Source organism: Canis lupus, chromosome 30, assembly GCF_011100685.1.
Source record: "Canis lupus familiaris isolate Mischka breed German Shepherd chromosome 30, alternate assembly UU_Cfam_GSD_1.0, whole genome shotgun sequence".
NCBI classification, from domain to species: Eukaryota; Metazoa; Chordata; class Mammalia; order Carnivora; family Canidae; genus Canis; species Canis lupus.
Genome location: NC_049251.1, coordinates 16,752,613 through 16,778,847, shown reverse-complemented (window position 1 = coordinate 16,778,847; position 26,235 = coordinate 16,752,613). Strand labels below are relative to the sequence as shown.

Genomic DNA, 26,235 nt, shown 5'->3' with positions numbered 1-26,235 from the left:
ATGTCATTTGCAAATATATTCTCCCATTCCATAGATTGCCTTTTAGTTTTGTTGATTGTTTCCTTTACTATCAGAAACTTTTTGATGTAATCCCAATAGTTTATTTTTGCTTTTATTTCCCTTGCCTCAGGAGAGATAGCTAGAAAAAAATACTGCTATGGCCAGTGTTAAGAGAGATTACTGTCTATGCAATAGTTTAGGAAATTTTAAAGAAAAATTTATACAAAAGAAAAGCAGTAATCTGTTTGTAGTGAAACTGTATGAAGTCGTTCCCAACCAATTTAGGTAGTATTTGATTTTACAAATACTTTAAAAAGCATACTCTGGCAAGCCAAACAAATAGCTTGGGAAAAAGAAAAACTGTTCCTTTATATGAGTCAGGTATAGAAATCACTACTCATAATTATCCTGGATTATCAGGAACATATTAACTTACATTCTGCTATAAGGAGGTTGTATTATTGAAAATCATGTTATTAAAAAAATTATTTCAATGAGAAGAGGGGGTTAGTTAACACAGTTTCATAGTAACAGTTCCTTCTTTCTGAAAGACCTATCCTGAACCTAAGCAGCAGAATTTTGCCACAAATTAAGTTCTATTGAAGATGACCTGACAATGCCAAATTATAAAACTTTTGGGTTTCAAGTTACATAAACAGCATTAAACCTCTAATAACTTAAGATAGTAGAATTATTGGTTACAGATCTAAAACAAGTATGATTATTAAAGTGATTAAAACAAATTAAAAAAGAAGACGCAATTCAAAAAGTCCTGAAAATTAGGGGAAAAAATCTAAAATAAAAAATAACTCATTGGAAGTTAATAACGTAGATCAGGCATAGCTAAATGGAGAATTACTAAATTGGATCAGAATGTAATCATACATTTAAAATTAGATGAAAAAACTGCAGAGTAAAAACAATACACACATACAGAAAAAGACTTTAATGAAATATGTCTGAATGTTTTTGGTGATTTGTTTACAGTGTGCATGATTTTAACTTTACTCTTTATACTTTGTTGTGTTTTTCTTTTGTGGGCACATAGTATTTAAGAGTATAAAGTTGTCATCAGAAAAAAGCAACTAGCCAGACTATAATTATATTGTAGGAAATAACAATCACAAAATTATTCTATATTGTGGAGTGGTCTTAAGATAATTATATCCATTTATTATTTTATTAGTTCAGGTGTATGAAACAAGGACTTCACATTAATTTTTCAGTCCTTCATTCTTAAAACCTACTATAGGAAACAAAACAGGTTTAAACAGTTAAACTTCATCTAGAGAGATTTTTTTTTCTTTAACTTTACGTTTGTGTTTGTTTTTGACTAAAGGATTGGTTACAAGATAGACCATCAAACAGAGAAATGTAAGTAAGTCTTTTCTCATCATTAACCTAAAAAGTATCATAGTTATTTGATGTTGTCTTTTTTTTGTTCTTTGTACCATTTCTTAAATACTCCTTTATAGATGGATGATAATTATTTATTTAAGTGGCTCTTGTCTTTACATAGACGAGATTGGCGGCACTCATTTATTATGAATTAATATATACACTTAAAATTATAATTCTTTATAGTTACATTGTTAGAGCCATACTATAATTACTACTCTACTAAAATCTTCCTTATAATATGATTTTATTTAGTCCTGTTTCCAACTTGCTGTTGAATAAAATTTATTCAAAGATCTAGTTTGACAATTTAGCTTTGCACTTAGCTAACTTCTATACCCATCATTGTAATCAGCAAGCCTTACCCCTGCTTTTGGAAAAGGTAATTAGAGCAGTTATTACACAGTATACATTAAAAAGTTTGCATTCAGGGAGATCCACTACAAAGCTGATACAGTAATCCAGAACCAAATGTGGAAACAAAAGGCAATCTGACAGGTAATCATCCCTAGAAAGTAAAAATTTTTAGTACATATTAAACATAAAGAAGAATCAAAGATAATCTATGTGATTCCAGCCTGAGAATTAGTTTTTTTTAGGATTCTAAAGAACATTAAAAAAAAAAAAAAAGTCCTCTTGTTTTAATGCCTATTTGATAGTGGAAGCGTAATAGAGTTACTTTGAGATATGGACTACTTGAGAAGGAAATTATTAGATATTCCACAGTGTTCCCCATTTCCTTCTGTGTACCAGAAATATATGTGAATATAGAAGAAAATAAACCAAGTGCCACATGGACATCCAGTATTCAAGTTCTTTGGATATTATGGGCCTGTATGGCATTTGGAAGACCAATCTGTAGTCAGATCTCTTCAGAGTATACTGTCTTTTATAACCAAAATCATACGATGTAAATACAGAATAGGTACTTGAAGTTGATGTTAATTCAGCTAGCAAGAGAACCTTATCTTACACAGTGTTGAGCCATAGAAATACCCAAAGAGATGGAATTGGTTAGTACTTTTTAGATGCTAAGTAAAGAGTAGTTTATCAGCAGCAAGGAGATGAGGCTAGGGTGAAAATACTTCCTATAATAAAATATTTAGGGGCAGCCCTGGTGGCGCAGCGGTTTAGCGCCGCATGCAGCCCGGGGTGTGATCCTGGAGACCTGGGATTGAGTCCCACATCGGGCTTCCTGCGTGGAGCCTGCTTCTCCCTCTGCCTGTGTCTCTGCCTCTCTCTCTCTCTCTGTGTGACTATCATAAATAAATAAAAATTAAAAAAAATATTTATATTACGGTGAAAGTCAGTAGGAAATAACAGTATCAGATCAAAGTAAGAGCTAAAAAGAGACTGTAAAAGTTCTTCACTTCAGAGGTCCTTTCTGATTCTGGTCTTTTTTATTCCTGAGCAAGGCCCCATAGCTGTAGGATGAGAGAGCTAAGCTTCTAACCCATTTTACTTGATTCTTATTGCATTTTCCTTTCTACTGTACCTGTCTAATTTGCACTGGAATCCATGGGATTAATAAAACCTCCTCTTGGTACCAATATATGTTGTTACAAATAAATATATTCAACATTGGAAAATTTTTTTCAACATTATAAATTGAGTTTTGCCAAATGATGTCTATTTGCCTTTCTCTCCATTCTTTGCCCACAATTCTGTATTTTCAGAAATCTGCAAAGTCATTTCAAGGCATTCTTAATATAGTAAAGAATTTATCTCCATGAATAGAGAAGTCAGAATATTTTGTTCTATTAGTACTAGAACCTTCAATTTGGCAGCAAACTACTAAACATTTAGGTATAAATTGGAGGTACAGGGGATCCCTGGGTGGCTCAGTGGTTTAGCGCCTGCCTTTGGCCCAGGGCGTGATCTTGGAGTCCTGGGATCCAGTCCCACATCAGGCTCCCTGCATGGAGCCTGCTTCTTCCTCTACCTGTGTCTCTGTGTCTCTTTCTCTCTCTCTCTCTCTGTCTCTCATGAATAAATAAAATCTTAAAAAAAAAATAAAAAATTGAAGGTACAAAGTGTTGATAAAATGTATGTATGTTGACATATTTATATCCATGTGTGAATTTGACACTGGCTTAAGGGAAATGTCATATATTCAAACGAAAGTGAGTCTGGATCTCAGAATTACTTAAATAGTATTATATTAAATAATCATAATAACTTTACAAAATAAGAAGTTGTATGGTAGCCAAAACAAAGATTGCGTCACAACTCATATTTTTTGGTTTTCTTTAGGCCATCTGAAGAAGGAACATTGAATGGTGAGTCCATATGGTAGATTTAATGTGAAAAAATGAGGATCATCTGTGATCTGTTAACAGCAAATAACACATTATTCTAGCTAGGAAACTTTAGACTTCATGTTTGAAAGCCAATGTGATAAAAATTTCTTCCCTCAGCTAGTTTCTCTTCAAAATAACAGCTTCACAAATATATGAAATCACCATATAATATCATATCTTTACTGTCACCCCACCTCCCTTCATTTCTATGACCTAGCCTGCTCTTTTCCCTTGTAGTCCCTGTTTTAGTTAATGATACTCTTTCAGTCAGTGAGGTCAAACCTGAGGAGTTACTCTTGACCCCCCCTTGACCTTGCACTCACAAAGTCCTTTTGTATTTACTTCTTAAATATCTCTAGAACCCATTTTCCACTTTACATCCTGCTCCTGCTTTCAGTTCACCCCTTCATTTTTTAAACCTTTTGTTGAAGTATATAACATGCATGGGTACTCTAAGTATACCCATGTAATTAGCACCCACATTACAAAACAGAATATTGCCAGTACCCTCATGTTTATGGAATCATAAAGTACATACTTTTGTGTCTGGCTTTTTCCTCCTTGCATATGTTTATGAGATTCATGTGTCTAGTGGTAGTTCATGCATTCTCATTACTATACAGTATTTCCTTCTGTGAATATATTGAGTTTATCCATTCTGATGGGCATTTCATAGTTCCACTGTATGATAACTATGAATAGTACTGTTGATGAGTATTCTTGTTCCTGTTGTTTGGTAAATATTTGTATTTATTTTTTATTGGTCTTGTACTCCTAGGTGGTAAGGTATATATATATGTTCACATTTAGTATTTTACTGCCATCTGGGTTTTTAGAGTTATGCCACTTAGGCTCCCTTTCAGTCTGTCTTCTCTTCTGCCACTACACTTACCATCTTCTGCTTTTCATTTTCCCCACTGTCATTGGCTAAAATCCAGTATCGTTTCTTAGCATGGCATATTTGGTTCCTTACAATTTGTTGTAGCTTTACCTCCTATAGGCATGCCTGTACTCTTGTTCATTAGTTTGCAGTCTTGGTTATATATTTCAAGTATTTGTGGAGAATCACTTTATGCTGACATATCTACAGAATTAGAATATTTTGGAGTGAGGTCTGGGTAGGTACACATTGAAAAATCCTCTCAGGTGATGCTGATTTGTATTTATTATATGTTTATATCTTATATACTAATATATTAATAACAATACATTTATATATAATATAACAAAATATTATATAATGTATCGAGGAATGCTGATTTATATTTATTATACGTTTATATATTATATCATATACAATATATTTATTTAAATTAGTATTGAAAACTGCTATTCTATTCATGCTGAACCACTTGCAGTTTCTCAGGTACAGCATGCACTTTAATAATCCCATGCCTTTGCAAATGTTGCCCTGACCACATAACTACCTTCAAAACTACTACCTTGGGATCCCTGGGTGGCACACATAACTACCTTCAAAACTACTATCTTGGGATCCCTGGGTGGCGCAGCGGTTTAGCGCCTGCCTTTGGCCCAGGGCGCGATCCTGGAGACCCGGATCGAATCCCACACCGGGCTCCCGGTGCATGGAGCCTGTTTCTCTCTCTGCCTGTGTCTCTGTCTCTCTGCCTCTCTCTCTCTCTCTCTCTCTCTCTCTCTGTGTGACTATCATAAATGAAAAATAAAAAAATAAAATAATAAACAAAACTACTATCTTTTCTTTCTTTTCTGAGACATCCTTCAATGTTTCTTCAAGCAGGGGGCATTTGGTATCCCTCCTGTATAGTCCTATGATGTATACATCATAAATATATATATATATGTAGTCTTATTATATACATATATGTATATATAATGTGTATGTTTTTTACTTACTACACATTAAAACTGTTGACTGATTGCCTTCTCTGCAAGGCAATATGTTCTTTTTCATTTATATTCTATAAACTTAACACATAGCTTCTTCTTACTACAATTAAAAAGTAAAGTCCTCAATACATTTAGATATGGAGCAGGGGCTCTTTGGAGTATGTTTTACATTCCAGAGTTCATCTTCCTATGGTAAGCTCACTAAAATGGTTACTTGGCTACAGGCCCCACCTCCTGAAGGTTGAAAACTAAAAGATATTTTTCTTTTTGAGTAAGGAGTATGGGAAGAATACAGTTTATGACAGGAGAGTGTCAAACATCATGTACTTTTTCCCTTTCAGGTATCTGAGTGCACAGTTAGGACTGATCTGGCATAATGAAAAAGAGTAATATACAGCAAGCATGTGATGAATATATTTTATTGTATTTTTCTGTATTGGTGAAGAGAGCTTACAAGAAGGAACTTAGGATGAAATTTATGCTACATTAGTATTTTTAAAAGGGTTTCATTTGTTTATTTGCATTTTAGGTCTTGCTTCTCCGTTTAAACCAGTTATGGATACAAATTACTATTACTCAGGTAAGTACTGTTAACAACAAAACATTAACAATATTTTGAAAAAAAAATATTTTGAGCTTTTAGGGATTTCATTATTTTTCTCTCATTTTTGTGCAGCTGTGGAAAGAAATAATTTGATGAGATTATCCCAGAGCATTCCATTTACACCTGTGCCTCCAAGAGGTAAATCCAAAAAGTAAATGAAGGGGGAAATAAATTTTTTGTTAATAATAAATTAATAATTTTTATTTTTATAACTTTTTATTGATTTTAGCTTTTATATAGGACATGGGTGATTTTAGCTATTGTATAGAACATGGTGACAGAAAGAAGGGTCTCATTAAGAAGTGTCCATTTTATGTAAATTTTAATTAGCAAGAGTCAGGTATGGTTTAAATAGAAGAAAGAATAATCAGAAGTATTAGATATCTCTATTTCTAGCATATCCAGAAGTAATAGTGTATTTCTCATTGAAAAAGGGTCTGAAACCATTGTCTAGTAAAGAAAGCATAGATAAATTGACATTACAGGATTTGTAGAATGGTTGTTTTCTTAAAGTTTTTCTTGAAGATGTTCATAATTTCAAAAATGCTTATCATTACTAAATGTACATGAATTTAGAGATATTAGTAGATTCTAGATTCCTGAACATTTGTTGCCCTTAAACTTCCTTTATAAAATTACAACTTTGTCCAATTCATTTCCTATTTCTTATTTAACAAAATATTCTTGCCAATTTTTATTCTCTTTGTCATTTTAAAGAGTCATAATTTGACCTCAGAATGTGTTCATTCATCTTGCAGGTGAGCCTGTCACAGTGTATCGTTTGGAAGAGAGTTCACCCAGTATACTGAATAACAGCATGTCTTCTTGGTCACAGCTTGGCCTCTGTGCAAAAATAGAGTTTTTAAGTAAAGAGGAGATGGGAGGCGGTTTACGGAGAGCTGTCAAAGTACAGTGTACCTGGTCAGAACATGATATCCTCAAATCAGGCCATCTTTATATTATCAAATCTTTTCTTCCTGAGGTGGTTAACACATGGTCAAGTATTTATAAAGAAGATACAGTTCTGCATCTGTGTCTCAGAGTAAGTGCTAGTGAATGCATAACAGTGGAGCATTATTTAAGGTTCATGTTTTCACTTCTAAAGTATGTTAAACCAAATAAGATTTTAGTTTCAGTTTTCAACAGGGTTTTTTTTTGTGTATGTGTATTTTTGTTGTTCTATAGGAAATTCAACAACAGAGAGCAGCACAGAAGCTCACATTTGCTTTCAACCAAATGAAACCCAAATCCATACCATATTCTCCAAGGTAAATCTTGAAATTTTTCTTGAGATCCTTTGGTTTTATATGGATAGCATCCTCTTTTGACTTTTATTATTAATGCTGAATATTTAATTATTTACCAACAAAACTGCTAGTAATGTCTGTAACTGTTTTTCATAAGGTTCCTTGAAGTTTTCCTGCTGTATTGCCATTCAGCAGGACAGTGGTTTGCTGTGGAAGAATGTATGACTGGAGAATTTAGAAAATACAACAATAATAATGGTGATGAGATTATTCCAACTAATACACTGGAAGAGATCATGCTAGCCTTTAGCCACTGGACTTATGAATATACAAGAGGGGAGTTACTGGTACTTGATTTACAAGGTAAGTTTATTAAAGTTTTGCTACGGTGGAATTGTACAGTAGATTCTCACCTATTCATATGTTATAAGCGATATACCGAAATCCATTAATTTACACATAGGTAAAACCATGGGTCAGGGGACACCTGGGTGGCTCAGTGGTTGAGTGTCTGTCTTTGGCTCGGGTCATGATCCTGGGGTCCTGGGATCGCATCGGGCTCCCCACAGGGAGCTTGCTTCTCCCTCTGCCTATATTTTTGCCTCTGTCTCTGTGCCTCTCACAAATAAATAAATAAAAATCTTAAAGCAAAACAATAACAAAAAAACAACTGTGGGTCAGTAGAAGCTGTTAAAAAAGCAAGTCAATAACCATTAGCATATAGCCATCAGGGCCCTCCCTGAATGGTGGGATCTTGTTATCTTAATTATTGTTTGGATAATACATATTTTGATAAACAAAAATACATGCAATCCACTATTTTTTTTATTTTTTAAAGATTTTATTCACTTATTCATGAGAGACACACAGAGAGAGAGGCAGAGACACAGGCAGAGGGAGAAGCAGGCCCCATGCAGGGAGCCCGATGGGGGATTCGATTCTGGGACCCCAGGATTACACCCTGGGCCAAAAGCAGGTGCTAAACTGCTGAGCCACCCAGGGATCCCCCCCACTATTCTACTTTTAGATGTGTATGTAGCCTCAGTCTTTTAGAATTATAAAGACTGTTTCTTTGTAACAGTAACAGGTATTCTGTTATTCCTGGTGTTTATATTATCTACTATTGTGAACTAAACTACTTAAATATTTAATGGATTAAAACAACCATTTTATTTGCTTACAGTTCTTTGGTTTCAGGAATTTGAAATGGGCATAGTGGGGATGGCTTATTTCTGCTATCTCCTCTGAGGGCTTGAATGGCTGGAGAGTAAGTATGGACAGCTTACTGGAGTCAGATGTCTGAGGTTTCTGTTCTCTGACATCTGAATCCCTCAGTTCTCTGCCATGCGATCTCTCCGATGGCTGATTAACGGGACTTTCTCCTAGCATGGTAGTTTTGGGTAGTTAGACTTTACATAGCAGCTAGTTTCCTACAGAGAGAAAGCAGAAACTCTGAGGACTAAGTCCAGAACTAGCTCAGATCTCTTCCTCCATATTTTACTGGTAAAGACAGATAATAAGGACAGCCCAGATTCAAGAGGTGGGAATGGATTCCAGCACTTCTTGAGTAGAATAGCATGTATATGCAGGGAAGGAAAAACTGATCATAACCATTTTTGTAGACAAACTCTCATACATAGAAAAAGGAAGTTGTGGTGTGGAGAGGGCAAATTTGCTCAGAGTAATGTCTGAAGCTTCACAATAGGGTCAAAGGAAAATAAAACTGAGCAAGTTGCCAACTCTGCCTGAGGTACTTTCACATTATAGCTTCTATAATTTTTTTTTTCCTGAAGAGCAGCCTTAATTTCAAATGTTAACACAGACCAGATTTCAAAATCACATAAAGAAAATTTTTTAGAATGTTTATCACTTGATAAATTTTTTTGTTATATACATAGTCACAAATATAAAGGATTGTGCTGAAAAGTAAATGGCATTGATTCAAGCTCAAGAAAGAAAATCTCTGTAAAAATAACTATCCTTTTTTCAGTAGTTCATCATTTTACATAAATGATTTAGTATATATAGTGACACCGATGTAAAATGTTAGACAAGTCAATCCAATTAAGTAAAAGGGATCTTAAAGTTTATTCTTTTTTTTTTTTTTTTTTTAAGATTTTATTTATTCATGATGGACATAGAGAGAGAGAGAGAGGCAGAGACACAGGCAGAGGGAGAAGCAGGCTCCATGCAGGGAGCCCGACGTGGGACTCGATCCTGGGTCTCCAGGATCGTGCCCTGGACCAAAGGCAGGCGCTAAACTACTGAGCCACCCAGGGCTCCCCTTAAAGTTTATTCCTAAATAAGCATCCTTTATCTTCAAACATGCATAGGAGATAAAGCCAAACAGATTTTGTCTGAACTATTAATTTAAAAGATGGGAGTTGGTGTGCCTGGCGGACTCCTTTGGTATGGCTTGTGACATTTTTTATTTTTTAAGATTTTATTTATTTATTTGAGAAAGAGTGAATGAGAGAGCACATGGGTGAGGAGGAGCAGAGGGAGCACGAGAAGCAGGCTCCCCACTGAGCAGGGAGCCTGACCAGAGACTTGGATCCAAGACCCCAAGATCATGACCAAGGCAGACCGACTGAGCCACCCAGGCCCCCCAGGGCTTATGACTCTTGATCTCAGTCAAGTCCCATGTGAGAGTAGAGCTTACTTAAAACAAATAAATAAAAATAAAAGATGGGAGTTATTTTCACTAAGGAAAGTAGTGCCGTTCTTTACATCATTAATATGTTCCTGAAGCCATTTTTCATAGGAATATTTGACACAATTACTGCAAACAAGTTAAACAATATAGAAATATATAAAGAACGGTTTTCCCATCTTTACTATTTCTCTACTTTTATGAAGACAAATACACAAGTAGAGGCTTTTTTTACCTTTTAAATTTTTTTTTTTTTTTTTTTTAAAGTGGAGTAGAGCAGGAGAGAGATCTTTAGCAGGCTCCATGCCCAGTGTGGAGCCCAAGTTGGGGCTCCATCTCACAGCCCTAGGATCATGACCTGAGCCAAAATCAAGAGTCAAGACACTTAACCCACTGAGCAACTCAGGTGCCCCCTTTTCCCTTATTTTTGATTATTTTGTTTTATGTTGTGATTTTCCTCTACTGGGATGATGCCGTGTGTGTGTATGTGTGTGTATTTCACTTGTTCTTTTTCCAGCTATGTCATGGGCATCTTTTGGGTCGTTACTGATAAATCTAAGTTACTCCTTTTAATATTTGCATAATATAATATGGAGGAGTGACATAATTTAGTCTTTTTTTTTTTTCCTTTTTGCTACTATAAACAATGCTGCAACAAACATACTCATGTATTGCTACTTTTATGTCCATATTCCTGAATTGGCTTAAGTTAGAGATGGGTACAATTTTAATAGCTACTGCTGGGTTCCTTTTCCACAAGGTTATAGGAATTCATACTTAGCACTGTATGTGAATGCCCATTTCTCCACAGACTCTCCAGTGTCGAATAATCTTGTTTTAAAGAAATGATTGATTGATTTATTTTAGAGAGAGAGAGTCAAGCAGACTACAAGAGGATATATTCATATGTTAGTGTAGCAGTTTTAAAAATCCAAAACACTTTTAAAATGACCTATAAATTATGCTTTCATGTATCTAATTGTTCTTTGCTACGTTGAAAAAGGGAAAGGGAAACTGGGTGGCTCAGTTGGTTAAGCTTACGACTCTTGATTTCAGCTCAGGTCATCTTGGGTCATGAGATCAAACCTGGCATCTGGCTCTGTGCTTAGCCTCGAGCCTGCTTAAGGATTCTGTCACCCTCTTCCTTGCTCTTCCCCCTGCTTGCACTCGCTTGCTCTTTCTGTCTTGGTCTCAAATAAATACATAAATCTTAAAGAAAAACAGGGAGATCATGTAGATCTTTTACATACGGAGATGTTTATTTGCAACTTTGTCCCTGTTGTATCAGAAGCAGTGCCATTGGGAGCTCATCTGCCTATCTACCAACTTTGGCAATTTCATAGTCAAATTATAAAATATCAAGAGAAAAAAATACCCTCTTGAATAATGCTATATAATTAATAACACTACAAAATCTCTCATGACTTTTTATTACTCAAGTGTCAGTGTCTACATCAATCATACAAATTGTCTTTTTTTATATATACATATAAAGGTGTGGGTGAAAATTTGACTGACCCATCTGTGATAAAAGCAGAAGAAAAGAGGTAATAAGTTTTAATAATTTCGTTAAAATATTTTTATAATTTCAAATTCTACATTTCTATTTGCATAAATTGCCTTTTTTTTTTTAACTACCAATTCCAGATCCTGTGATATGGTTTTTGGCCCAGCAAATCTAGGTGAAGATGCAATAAAAAACTTCAGAGCAAAACATCACTGTAATTCTTGTTGTAGAAAGCTTAAACTTCCAGGTAAACATTTTCTTAAATAGTATAATGTATAAAATGTTAGCAAATTTGGTCACTACAATACTTTATTAGGCCAAGGATACAAATATATATAATTTAATAAGTGGATCTATGCTTTCTTTAATTGCTTATAAAAATACAAAATTGTTGATTTAATAGGTATTTATTAAGTGTCTTTTGGATGCCAAGAATTGTGCTAGGTGTTGACAATACATTAGGGAACCAGACAGATGTGATCTCTGCCCTCAATGGAATTTAGTCAAATTTGAATACAACAGGATTAATAGGGAGTTATAGGACTGTCATAAATGCCAAGTAGAAGAAATACAAAAGGTAAAGCAAATGCTACCTGGGGAACTAACAGATTGCCTGAAATTGAGGGTTAAATAGACTTTCAAGTTAGCCTGGAAGAGTTGGGGAAAGAGTATTCCATGAAGTAGGGAACAGGAACCACAGATAAATTCTTTCAGAATTGTAATTTCATTTTTATATTTAAAGAAATAAAATTATGATGAATCTTAAGTTATAGCAAAGACCAGTGGTTCTCACCCTTTGGTATGCATCAGCATCTCCTGTGGAACTTTTTAAAGATTACAAGTTCCTGGGATTCACACTTGAGCTGGGTTTTTTGAAGTTCTGTGATTATGACCAGTAATGTAATAGTTAAGAGCTTAGAGTTGGGAGCCAGACTGCATACTCCAGAAAATACCTGTATTATAGAGGTATAGTTTTGTTTGTTTGTTTGAAGATTAAATGAGTTGGTATTTATGAAGTACTTAGAACAGTGCCAAGCACATAGTAAGCATGTGAATAATGGTTTTTAACTTTTTAATCATTCATTGTTAGTGTACAGAATACCATTAATGTTTGTGTTTGTTTTTTTGGGTTTTTTTGTGTGTTCTATAACCTTTTAGACTCAATTCTAAGAGTTTTGTTTTGTTTTGTTTTGTTTTATAAACTCCCTGAAATTTTCTGTGTAGATAGTAGAGACAGTTATATTACTTCCTTTCCAACCTATTTACTTTTTATTTCTTTTTCTTGACTTTTTGCACTTGCAAGGAATTCCAATACAAGATTGAATAGGAGTAGCGAAAGTAAAATCTGCTTTGTTCCTAATCTTAAAGGGAAAGTGTCAGTCCTCTACCATTAACATGATGTCAGCTTGTAAGGGTTTTTTTTTTTTTTTAATTTTTTTTTTTAATTTTTATTTATTCATGATAGGCACACAGTGAGAGAGAGAGAGGCAGAGACACAGGCAGAGGGAGAAGCAGGCTCCATGCACCGGGAGCCTGACGTGGGATTCGATCCCGGATCTCCAGGATCGCGCCCTGGGCCAAAGGCAGGCGCCAAACCGCTGTGCCACCCAGGGATCCCGCTTGTAAGGGTTTTGTAGATGCATTTTATTAAGTTGAGAAAATTTTCTTCTACTTGTTTCCTGAAAATTCTTACCCTGAATGGGTGTTTAATTTTGTCAATTTTTTTCAGCATCTATTTATATGGTTATTTGTTATTTCTTCTTTAATAGGTTAATAGTACATTGTATTACATCGATTTTTGAAATGTTGAACCAGTCATACATTCAGGACAAACTACTTTGTCATAATATTATCTTTTTTAATATAGTTGAACTCAGATTGCTCATATTTTGTTGAGGCTTTTTATGTCTGTGTTCATGAATAACATTTGTCTACATTTGTTTTTCCTTGTACCATTTTCCCTTCTTTTGGTATCAGGATAATAAAGACCTTAAAAAGAAGTTAGAAGTGTTCATACCTCTTCTGTTTTGGGGAATAGATTATATAGAATTAATGCTCTCCCTGTTTTATTTTATTTTATTTTATTTTATTTTATTTTATTTTATTTTATTTTATTTTATTTTATTTTATTTATTTTATTTTTTTAATGCTCTCCCTGTTTTAAATGTTTGATAGAATTGTCTGATGAAACATCTCAGTCTAAAGTTCTTTGTGAAATGGTTTTAAATAAGTTTAATTTTTTTAAATAGAGGACTATTGGTTATCCATTTTTTTGAGTAAGTTTTTAGTAGTTTGTGTCTTTGAAAGGAATTGGTTTGTTTTATTTATATTGTCAAATGTATGAACATAGAATTATTTATATACTAATCTTTTTTAATGTTTGGGTTCTGATGAATCTTCTCTCTTATTATAGTAATTTGTCTTTTTTGTTTCTTGGTCATTCTGGCTACAATATGTAAATTTTTTTGTTTTTAAGATTTTATTTATTTATTCATGAGAGAGACAGAGAGAGGCAGAGACATAGGCAGAGGGAGAAGCAGGCTCCCTGTGGGGAAGCCTGGTGTGGGACTCAATCCTAGGACCCCAGAATCATGACCTGAGCCAAAAGTAGAAGCTCAACCACTGAGCTACATAAGTGCCCCTACGGTGTGTCAATTTTATCGATACTTTCAAAGAACAAGCTTTTCGTTGTTTTACTCTATTTTTTCTGTCTTTCTGCTGGTTCACATCTAGTTTGTTTTTTCGTTTGTTAAGGAAAAAGCTTAGGTTATTGATTTGAGACCTTTTTCTCTAACAAAACATTTACTGCTATAAATTTCTCTTTAAGCATTACATTGACTGCATCCCATAAATTTTGATATGTTTACTTTTGGTTTTATTTTCTTTAAAATATTTCTTCTCTTTTGAGATTTCCTCTTTGACCTAGGAATTATTTGCAGCATCTTTCTTAACACTCAATTATGTGTAAATTTTCCAGATATCTATCTGTTGTTGATTTTTTTCATTCCATTATAAGAGAGCATACTTTGTATGATTTCAATTTTAAAAGATTTTTTCTTAACTTAAAAGGATGCAGTTTGTGAATGTTGCATATGCACTTGAAGAGAATATTATAATGTTGGATGGAATATTCTGTAAATGATAATTAAGGAAGGTTTTTAGTTTTTGGTAGTGTTGTTCACTACCTTTTTATTCTTGATGGTTTTGTCTCCTTGCTCTTGTTGATTGCTTAGAAAGGAGGTCTTGAAAGTGCAGTTGTGGATTTGTCTTTGTTACCTTCAGTTCTATCAGTTTTTTCTTCATGTATTTTGAAATTTTGTTATTAGGTACATACACATTTACAGTTATTATATATTCTTGGTGAATTTATTCTTTTCCTTTTATGTAACACCATGGTAATTCTCCTTGTTCTGAGAAATCTGTTTTGTCTAATACTAACATAGCTACTCCAGCTAATTTTTGATAAATGGTTTTATCAGATATCTTTTCCAATTTTTTTGCCTACACGTGTTAGTTATATTTACGTGGGCTCCTTTAAAAAAATGGGTTTCTGCTGAGTGAAGTAAATAAGTCAATTGGAGAAGGACAAACATTATATGTTCTCATTCATTTGGGGAATATAAATAATAGTGAAAGGGAATATAAGGGAAGGGAGAAGAAATGTGTGGGAAATATCAGAAAGGGAGACAGAACATAAAGACTCCTAACTCTGGGAAACGAACTAGGGGTGGTGGAAGGGGAGGAGGGCAGGGGGTGGGGGTGAATGGGTGACGGGCACTGAGGGGGGCACTTGACGGGATGAGCACTGGGTGTTATTCTGTATGTTGGTAAATTGAACACCAATAAAAAATAAATTTATTATAAAAAAATTTAAAAATGGGTTTCTTCTATACAGCCTATAGTTGGGTTTTAGGTTTAATTAATTTTATTTTTTTAACTTAACTATTTCCATTTTTAACTGGTGTTTCAGACATTTTACATTTAATGTAATTTTTTTTTAAGATTTTATTTTTATTTACTTATTAATGAGAGACACACAGAGAGAGAGGCAGAGACATAGACAGAAGGAGAAGCAGGGTCCATGCAGGGAGCCCGATGCAGGACTCAATCCTGGGACTCTGGGATCACACCTTGAGCCGATGGCAGACACTCAACCACTGAGCCACCCAGGCATCCCCAGTTAATGTAATTATTGATGTGGTTAGATATAGATCTTGTTTTATTGTTTTCTGATTAATAACTCTTATTTTTTTGTTTTTTTATTTTGTTTATTTTTGGTTTCCAGCCCCCCTTCTGTTTTTTTGCATTTATTATTATTATTTTTTTTATTGAAATTCAATTTGCCAACATATAGTATAACACCCAGTGCTCATCCCATCAAGTGCCCCCCTCAGTGCATGTCACCCAGTCACCCCATCCCCCGCCCACCTCCCCTTCCACTACCCCTTGTTCATTTCCCAGAGTTAGGAGTCTCATGTTTTGTCACCCTCTCTAATTTTTCCCACTCACTTTCTCTCCTTTCCCTATAATCCCTTTCACTATTTTTTATATTTCCTGTATAAGTGAAACCATAATATGATTGTCCTCCAATTGACTTATTCACTCAGCAGAATACCCTACAGTTCCATCCACATTGAAGCAAATGGTGGATATTCGTCATTTCTAATGGCTGAGTAATATTCCATTGTATATGTATACCACATCTTCTTTATCCATTCATCTTTCGACGGACACCAAGGCTTCTTCCACAGTTTGGCTGTTGTGGACATTGCTGCTATCTGTTTTAGTATTCTTTTTTTTAAAGATTTTATTTATTTATTCATGAGAGACACACAGAGAGAGAGAGAGAGAGAGGCAGAGACACAGGCAGAGGGAGAAGCAGGCTCCATGCTGGGAGCCCAATGTGGGACTTGATCCCGGGACTCCAGGATCATGCCCTGGGCTGGATCGCTGAGCCACCCAGGCTTCCCTGTTTTAGTATTCTATTTTGTATCTGTTTAGTTTTTTAGTGGTTGCTCTTAGTTTTTCTTATCAAGCATGTGTGTGTTTTGTTTTCATGCTTGAAGGATATTTTTACTGGATCTAGAATTTTTTTTTTTTTTTTTTTTTTTTTTTTAATGATAGTCACACAGAGAGAGAGAGAGAGAGAGAGGCAGAGACACAGGCAGAGGGAGAAGCAGGCTCCATGCACCGGGAGCCCGACGTGGGATTCGATCCCGGGTCTCCAGGATTGCGCCCCGGGCCAAAGGCAGGCGCCAAACCGCTGCGCCACCCAGGGATCCCTGGATCTAGAATTTTAGGTTGATACTACTTTCTTTCAGGGCTTAGAAAATGTTGTGCTGCCTGGGTGGCTCAGTGGTTGAGCATCTGCCTTTGGTCCAGGATGTGATCCCAGGATTGAATCCCACATCAGGTTCCCAGCAGGGAGCCTGCTTCTCCCTCTGCCTGTGTCTCTGCCTCTCTCTTTCTCTCTCTCATGAATAAATAAATAAAATCTTTAAGAAAAAAAGAAATTGTTCTGTTGTCTTTGGCCTCTGTTTCTTTTGATGAAAATTTCACTGTCATTTGAATTGTTCTTCCCCTATATGTGATTTGTCATTATAATCTTGCTCCTTTCAAAACTTGGGTTTTTAGCAGTTCGATTCTGATATGTCTAGTTGTAGCTTTCTCTGAGTTTATCTTGGTTCAGGTTTACTTAGATTCTTGAATTTACAAATTTATGATTTTTATAAAATTTGGGGAGTTTTTAGCTGTTCTTCAAATATTTCTTCTGCATCAATCTCTTTTCATTTGTTTCTGGAGCTCCCATTATAATAAGAATATTAGACTTTCTGATATTTCCCAGGGACTTGAGTCTCTGGGTATTTCCTTAAAATTATTTTTTTATCTGTTTAGACTGGATAATTTCTGTTGATCTATCAAGTTCACTCTTTTCTTATTCTTCATTTCTTCATTATGCTTTTAAGCCCATACACTGGATTTGTTGCTTCAGTCATATTTTTCAGTCCTGTAACTTCCTTTTGGTTCTTTTTAAACTGATTCTCTGCTTAAAACTTGTTTTTCCATTCATCTCAGGTCTGTTTGCCCTGCTTCATAGAGCGTGGTTACAGTAGCACTGTAAAGTCTTTGATGATTCCATCTGAGTAATCTTGAGGTTGGCATGTTTTGTCTTTTTCTTTGAGAGTCTTTGAGACTCCAGTAATTTTAGAATGTGTCCTGGATATTTTGAATACTATGAGATTCTGGGTTTTACTAAAAATTCTCTAGAGAGTGTCAATTTTTGTTTGTGTTAGTAGACAGCTCAGTTAAGCTCAATTTACAAGTCCCAGTCTACCTTTGTAGCTGTGATTCCAATGTCAGTTTGATTTTCAAAGCCTTTGCAGTATTTCTCAGATCTCTTTGACTACGTGTCAAACATGGTCAAGTCTGGGGACTGAGTGGAGGTCTGCACCATAGTTTAGTCCTCGAAGCCTATTCTGTGCTGTCTTTCCACATGTGTACCACTCAAGGGTGAACTTGGGATTTCATACACAAATTTAAGGTATCCCTCTCCATTTTCTTCCGTTCCATGATTTGTGATTGTTATGGGCCTCTTTTTGAGCAGGATGGAAGGGTGGGGGACAGATGGGGTATGCTGATTAGAAAGCCAGGATTGTGGCCTCCCTGTACTGTCATGCATTTCCTTCAACTGAGTCCATTTCTGATGCTAATAGCAAGGAAAAAGAAAACAAAAAAAACTTTTTGGATCATAAAGATACCCATTTTTTTAGTTCTTGTGGTCCCAGAGAAGGGTTTTTCTCTTGCTCAGCTGCCACCACTCCCAAGAGTGCCTCTCCATGACTGGAGCTTGTTTTAGGTAATAGCCAGAAGAGCAAAAAGCAAAAAATAAGAAGGAGGGCATTCCCCCTCAACACTCTCCATCCCACAGAGTCCTCCTTCCTGATCCTCTGGCTAGAAAATCTTAGAGCTTTTTCTATCCATGTACATTTCTGAGATCAAGCTATCTATAAGTCTAACCTAGAAATAAGAGAGTGAAAAAAAAAAAAAAACAGGAAACTTACCATCAATCTAAGTCATTCCTTAAGTTTTGATCCCCTTCCTCATTATTTCTGCTCCTACTTTTCAGGACTCTCAGATAGTGGCTTTATGTTTATGTGAAGGGTTTTTACTTGTGATCTGTGATAGAGTATGCTTAGTCCATTTTAGCCAGAACTAGAACATAGCAGTGGTGAATTTAATAGGAAGCCCAGATATAATTTTTATTTGGTTATTATATAACATAAGTTGTATGTAATTATATACTGTATATAAATTATACAATACCATTTGGATCCAATGATATTTTAAGTATAGTATATCTATTTTTAAAAAATATTAATATAATCAGGATTTTGTAGCTTGAAAGAGACCCTAAAAGCAATCCAGTCCAAATCTGTCATTTTCCAAAATATATCATTAGAGGTCAGATGATCTATGGTTATACCATAAGTTAACAACATTTTCGGGACTTGAATTATAATTGGGTTTCTCTCTATTGTTCTTCGTGTACAATACAGCTACAGGTTAATTTGCATTCCCTAAGGCCATAGTGGCACAATCTTGAATTCAGAATTTATCAAAACTTAACTTGTTAAGTAGCAAATATGTATTTAGATCATTGGATACAGGCTACCACTCAAAATGAACAGTTCATATTCTGGGTTTTATTTTATATGGAGATAAAAAGAAGTATAAGAATATATGCAGGACTATGGTTAGTTTTAAGTAAAATTTGATATTACTGCATTGTTTTACAATTCTGCAACTGTTGTCTGTAATTCCCAAAATTATTTCATCCTGTCCCATAGGTATAAATGTAATCTAAATACTGATAGTATCAAATTTAAACTAAAGACATCTCATGCTTCCTGAACTCTTGTTTGTATACTCAGTTTCCTGCATCTCTACTGGGATACTGTGGATCTTTATAAGTAGTATGTCCATTCCAGAACTCTGGAGTCTCATTTACCACCTCTGCACTTCCCTATCTCATTAAAGTTTTTACCCAGTTGTGCAGGCTCAAAACCTAAAAGCTGATCTGTTTTTCTTCTCTCACCTTTCTTAGCCAATCTGTCAAATTTTGTCCACTCTGATTCTGAAATCTTCCTAGAATTCGTCCATTTCTCTTAATCTTCGTTGCCACCATTCATTTCCTGTGTTCTTGCCAAATGCCCTTAACAAGACTTCAAGTGACAGAATAGTCAGTTAAATTTGGTTATGTTCTTCCTTTAACACTGCTTGATACCTTCTGCTTACTACCTTACCTTAGCTTGCATCTCATAGATCAGGGGTCAGCAACTTTATAGTAAAAGGCAAGGTAGTAAAATATGGCCAAATGGCCTATATCACAGCTACCTGGCTCTACCATGGTAGTACAGAAATAGACATAGACAATCTGTAAACAAATGAGCATGGCTCATTCCGATAAAACTATTTACAAAAATAGGTAGCAGGTGGGATCCCTGAGTGGCGCAGCAGTTTGGCGCCTGCCTTTGGCCCAGGGCGTGATCCTGGAGACCCGGGATCGAATCCCACGTCGGGCTCCCGGTGCATGGAGCCTGTTTCTCCCTCTGCCTGTGTCTCTGCCTCTCTCTCTCTCTGTAACTATCATAAATAAATAAAAATTAAAAAAAAAATAGGTAGCAGGTGAGATTTGGCTCACTGACTATATTTTTGACAACCCTGGGCCATTAACTGCTGCTTGACCCCATTTGCTAATAGTCTTTCCATCAGTTACTACATGCAAGCATGCAGTCTTCTTGTTATTTTTAGGAAACAGCACATCTGTTTCCTTTTTACAGTCTTCAGTTAATCTTCCCTCTGCCTAGAACACACTTCCTGGAGCTTTGAGTCATTTTTCAACATTCAGGTCTCTACTCAAATATTACCTCCTTTGCCTCTTCTGCTCAGCCTTGTCTAAAAGAATCCGCTTACATACCATCTCCTATCTGGCCCTCATCATACTGTTTGCTTCAAAGCACTTTATTACTACACAATTCTGTTAATTTTCTATTTGTGTTTTTTCATCCAGAAGAATATAAGCTCCATGAGAGCAAGGACCTTATCTGACTTGCTTATTGCTCTTTCTACTCTTACATGAGTTACTGACTTATGGTCAGAACATAATACTTACTTTTCAATGAATAAATGATTTCATTTTTATGTATGTAAATTTGAGACTTTAGAAGAAAATTGATTTAGAAAATGTTCTTAATTTTTCATTTCTATGAAATATTGACTGTTTTTCCTTTCCTCTTTTTTTTGTGGTTATGAATATAGATCTGAAGAGGAATGACTATACACCTGATAAAATTATATTTCCTCAGGATGAGCCTTCAGATTTGACTCTTCAGCCTGGAAATTCCACCAAAGAATCAGAATCAACAAATTCTATTCGTCTGATGTTATAATATTACCGAATCATTGATTTAGCCTGCACCTAACAAAAATGTTACCTTGTCATTTTTCCTTCAGGAGGAAATTGGTAATAGAGAAAAGTGTGTGCAAATGAATATGCTAATTCTGGCACAGTTAAAAGGTCAATATTCTTTTGGCCTGTTTAAAGTAGTCAGTCAGGAACTCCCTATAGGATACAGCTGGCAGCTGTTAAACTTTAAAGGTAAAGGAAAATTAGTATTTATAACTTTTTAAAGGGCTCTTTTTAGCAGAAGATTTCATTTTGACTTTGTTCTGATGAGGGTGATACCCTCGCTTATGTGGTGCAATACCATTAACCAAAGTTAAGTGTCTGTGCAGATTTTATTGGCAGCTGGTTTACTGCCGTTCAGCTAGTGAAATGAAGAAATCACTCAGCCTTTTGGTTAAATGGCGGACGTCTTCCTCAGTGTGTTTTAGTGTGTTCAGTGATGATGTCACTAGTTCCCAGCTAGATGCTTGTTGGCCATGGGAAAGGAGGTGAGTTGTTATTCTAGATCCATAGGGATACAAGAGCCCTGAGCTGAAAACCATTTTCTAAGAGGGACTTATGAATCAGGATTAGGCTTCATATTTAAGGATGGAGCTAGTTTTTTTTGTTAAATAGAGCCCAAATTGTGCAAAAGTATTAGTGTGTTGGTTTTTTTTTTTTTAAACATTGTTTTATCAAGTCCTTGTTAAGTAGAAGAAAGCCATGGTAGACTGGTATAACCTAAATATATCAGAGGAGAAACTTAACTTGCTATTCAAGAGAAGTTACCTTGTAAAAAGAGTTAAAGTGCTTTTTTCCTATCTATATCTAGTGACAACCTGGAAGCTACATACTTCTCCAAAGATTTTATTGACCAGTATATCAAATCAGAATGTAAACATAAATTCTTTCATATATTTAAAATTGTGTAGGAACATCTGAACATGAGTATTGTTTGTGGTACTTATTTAAGAAACTGAGTTGGATTATCATTATGTGATGTCGGGAGATTGCAATGTAACTTTATGCCAATAAAATGTAATTTAACTGCCCCAGATATTGTTGAATACTCAACAAGAAAAGCTTTCATCTTACTAAAGTTTTATGCTTTGATTTTTTTTGTTTGTTTGTTTGTTTCCTAGGTACTAATTTTAATTTTTATTTAGGAAGGAGCAGTGTAAATCTTACTTGTATTCAGTAGTGTATCTCATAGATACAGACAAGGCAAGAAGAGATAAGCTGTTTAAATAGTGTTTAATATTAAAGGGGGGGAGAAAGAAAAAGTGTATTAAAGATATTATACTATATACATTTTGTATATCATAAAATCTTTAAAAGAAATTAAATAAATTTATTCTTGTTTACAGATGTTTAGTGAGTTGAATCATTCTGAAAAATTGTTTTCACAGTGTCAGTTTTTTTAAATAAACCATTTTGTACACCTAATAACCTTTTCACCTGCTGCCCTGTACCCCCCACCCCCCAAGATTTATTTATTTATTTTGAGAGAGAGCGAGCATGTGTGTGCAAGCGTGGGCAGGGGCAGAGGAAGAGAATCTCAGGCAGACTCCCCTCCCTGCTGAGCACAGAGCTTATAATGTGGGTCTTGATCCCATGACCCCGAGATCATGACCTGAGCCACCCAGACACCTCCCCTCTTTTTTTTAATCTGTTTCTTGTTATGTCAGAATATGGGGATACGGATTTTGTTTAATATAAAACTGTTTAATTTCATGTTGATTATTTTCACTAGATAATAATAGTGAACTTAATATATACCAGGTATTACTTAAGTACTTTACATATGTTGACCCATTTAATCCTTAAAACAGTCTTATGAAATAGCTATTATTATCAGAAACTTATTTTCTATTAGAAAATAAAAGCTTTAGGTAAAGTAACTTTCCTAAGATTCTTATAATTAGTGCAGCTCTATTCTTATAATTATAGCAGCTCTAGGATTCAAATCCAGGAAGACTCGCTTTTGTGTAGTCTCCTGAGCCTCATGCTATATTGACTTTCAAGGATGATGATGATTGGTTTCTGTATCAGTTCCTGGTTGCTTTTCTGAAATAAATCTCCATAACTTTTCTTTGCTAATTCTGGAAAGTAACAGTCTATCTGAAAACCACATTTCTCATTCCAAAGAACTGTGATCTTTCTTTAGGTTACTGAATTTCATCATTATTACTCTAGTCCAAAAATGTCATTTGCTTAATCTCTTTAATATTTTCTTCTCAGTCTCATCCTACTGAGAACAAAGCTCTATCTCTTTACCAAATTACTTCTTAAAACATCTGCAGATGTTCTCTGATAATATGCCTTCCTCAGTCTGGTGATATGAGCCATCATTATTTTAAAAGTAATACATGTTGGTTTTATCGGAACATAAGGTGAAGATTTTAAATCTTTTTCCCCCATTAGAGGAAAGGACCCTTCAGATTTTTCACTACTGTAACACCGAACACCTTGCATAGGCACATGGCTTGTGATAGGCACACCAGTAAAAAACCATGTTTACTGCAATACCAAACTTTCTCTTGAGAAAGATAAATAATAGTGATACAGTCTTTGTCTAAGTGGACAATCAAGGCAAGAGTACCCAACAAATAGTCACCTGTCATTCAGCTCAAGTAATTACTTGAAAAAAAAAAAAAAAAGGATGAATCTAGAGGCAGGGATTTTTGTGATCCTCCTTATTTACTTGATCTGCTTTCGTTTCCTACCTAGATTTCACACAAAGTATCTAAAGTTGACCCTCAGATCTTTCACAACTAGCAATTAAATGCTCAGTAATTACTGGAGTGAAACCTCTCAACCACTGTGTGTCTCTGAAAACTTGGTCTCTGTTACCAACTGAGAGCTGTCTTACTTATTTTTGTATTTCCCCTAGTGCTTTACTGGCATATGTAGCATAGAATACAGATGCTCAATAAATATGTGTTGAAGTACCACAGAATAATTCTAATATTAGACCATTAGCGAGCTTTTTCTTTTTTTAAAAATAAATTTATTTTTTATTGGTGTTCAATTTGCCAACATATAGAATAACACCCAGTGCTCATCCCGTCAAGTGCCCCCCTCAGTGCCCGTCACCCATTCACCCCCACCCCCCACCCTCCTCCCCTTCCACCACCCCTAGTTCGTTTCCCAGAGTTAGGAGTCTTTATGTTCTGTCTTCCTTTCTGATACTTCCTACCCATTTCTTCTCCCTTCCCTTCTATTCCCTTTCACTATTATTTATAGTCCCCAAATGAATGAGAACATATAATGTTTGTCCTTCTCCGGTTGACTTATTTCACTCAGCATAATACCCTCCAGTTCCATCCACGTTGAAGCAAATGGTGGGTATTTGTCATTTCTAATGGCTGAGGAATATTCCATTGTATACATAAAGCACATCTTTATCCATTCATCTTTCAATGGGCACCGAGGCTCCTTCCACAGTTTGGCTATTATGGACATTGCTGCTATAAACATCGGGGTGCAGGTGTACCTGGGTTTCATTGCATCTGTATCTTTGGGGTAAATCCCCAACAGTGCAATTGCTGGGTCGTAGGGCAGATCTATTAGCGAGGTTTTTCTTACGTAAAATCTCAAGGTATGGTTTTGAACCTTTGAAATCGTTTTTCTTCTGAACTCTTTGGAAATTCCTCAAAGCAGAGTTGCTAACTGGGGTCCATGATTCTGCCCTGGTGGTCATGGGTGTTCACCATAAATAGCACCAATCAACAGTGCTTTCATGTGCTGCCCCACCCAACACTTAGCTCTCTCCTTTACTCTTTTTCTCAGGATTTCTATGCAATCTGCATCAATGGAACTTTTCTATCATCTTATCATATCTAAGGCATTTTAATAAAAATGCCTTAGTATGTGTTTCTAAAATCTAAGAACTGTGATATAGTCACACCTAAGAAACTAAGTTTCTTATTATCAGAAAATGTCATTCTCAAAAAAATTTTTTTTACAATTTGGTTCAGTCAGGACCCAGTTGAGATTTATTACACATTGCAGTTGCTTAACTTGTCTTTAAAGTTTCAGGGATCCCTGGGTGGCGCAGCAGTTTAGTGCCTGCCTTTGGCCCAGGGTGCAATCCTGGAGACCGGGGATCAAATCCCACATCGGGCTCCCGGTGCATGGAGCCTGCTTCTCCCTCTGCCTGTGTCTCTGCCCCTCTCTCTCTCTCACTGTGTGCCTATCATTAATAAGTAAAATAAAATAAAAAAAATTTAAAAAATAAAAAATAAAAATAAAGTTTCAATATACAGTCTTCTGGCATTTGCCCACCACCACCACCTAGTTTATTTTTTAAAGAACCCAATCATTCGTTCTAAAAAGTTTCCCACATTCAGGGTTTTGCTGATTATTTCCCTTATGTGCCATTTTACATGTTTCTGTTTCTTGAATATGCCATAAACTATTAGGTTTAGAGTCTTGGTCAAATTCAAGATTGAATTTTTGTCAAGAATATGTACCTCGATGGTGGTGTATACTTCCATTAGGAAACATGGTGCTGGTTGTCTTTTTTTTTTTTTAATTTTTTTTTTTACATTTTTATTTATTTATGATAGTCACAGAGAGAGAGAGGCAGAGACACAGGCAGAGGGAGAAGCAGGCTCCATGCACCGGGAGCCCGACGCGGGATTCGATACCGGATCTCCAGGATGGCGCCCTGGGCCAAAGGCAGGCGCCAAACCGCTGCGCCACCCAGGGATCCCACTGGTTGTCTTTTTGATGGTCATTACCTAGATCTATTAATTAGATCAGTGATTCGTGCAATGGACCACCAACCCTGAGGGTCCCCAGGGCACTGTCAGGGAGCCCACAGAGTCAAAACTTCTATAATTCTAAGATATTATTTGCCTTTTTCACTATATGGAAAGATTTACTGATGAGGCAAAATTCTTGATGGGTAAAACTGTTGGTATCTTGGCACAAGTCAGAGCAGTGGCACCAAACTGTACTAGTAGTCATACTCTTTACCCTCACCACAGTTTAAGAAAAAAAAGTCATCTAAAATGTCTGATCCGGGGGCCTGGCTGGCTCAGTCTGTGGAGCATGTGACTCTTAAGGAGTTGTGAAGTCAAGCCCCATGTTGGGTGTAGGGATTAATTAAAAATAATCTTTTAAAAGTAGATAAAATGTCTTTGATGTAATAATTTTTAATAAATCTTGACCCTTGGATACAGGTCTTTAATATCTGTGGAACAAA

At 35.5% G+C, this 26,235-nt stretch overlaps 1 protein-coding gene across 3 annotated transcripts in view; it reads left to right on the top strand.

Moving 5' to 3' along the window:
- TRPM7 (transient receptor potential cation channel subfamily M member 7) overlaps window positions 1-22,392 on the top strand; it is a 114,507-nt gene extending 92,115 nt beyond the window's left edge. For 2 of the 3 annotated variants that reach the window (XM_038580409.1, XM_038580408.1), the window contains exons 30-39: window positions 1,340-1,374; window positions 3,652-3,677; window positions 6,097-6,147; window positions 6,244-6,309; window positions 6,930-7,213; window positions 7,357-7,439; window positions 7,576-7,781; window positions 11,567-11,618; window positions 11,719-11,825; window positions 20,897-22,392. In XM_038580409.1, the coding sequence (XP_038436337.1) occupies window positions 1,340-1,374; window positions 3,652-3,677; window positions 6,097-6,147; window positions 6,244-6,309; window positions 6,930-7,213; window positions 7,357-7,439; window positions 7,576-7,781; window positions 11,567-11,618; window positions 11,719-11,825; window positions 20,897-21,027 (1,041 nt within the window). In that variant the 3' untranslated portion in view covers window positions 21,028-22,392. Of the gene's footprint in view, window positions 1-1,339; window positions 1,375-3,651; window positions 3,678-6,096; window positions 6,148-6,243; window positions 6,310-6,929; window positions 7,214-7,356; window positions 7,440-7,575; window positions 7,782-9,533; window positions 9,594-11,566; window positions 11,619-11,718; window positions 11,826-20,896 lie in introns of those variants that run through there. The other variant, XM_038580410.1, reaches the window with a different exon arrangement.
- The last annotated feature ends 3,843 nt before the right edge of the window (window positions 22,393-26,235 follow it).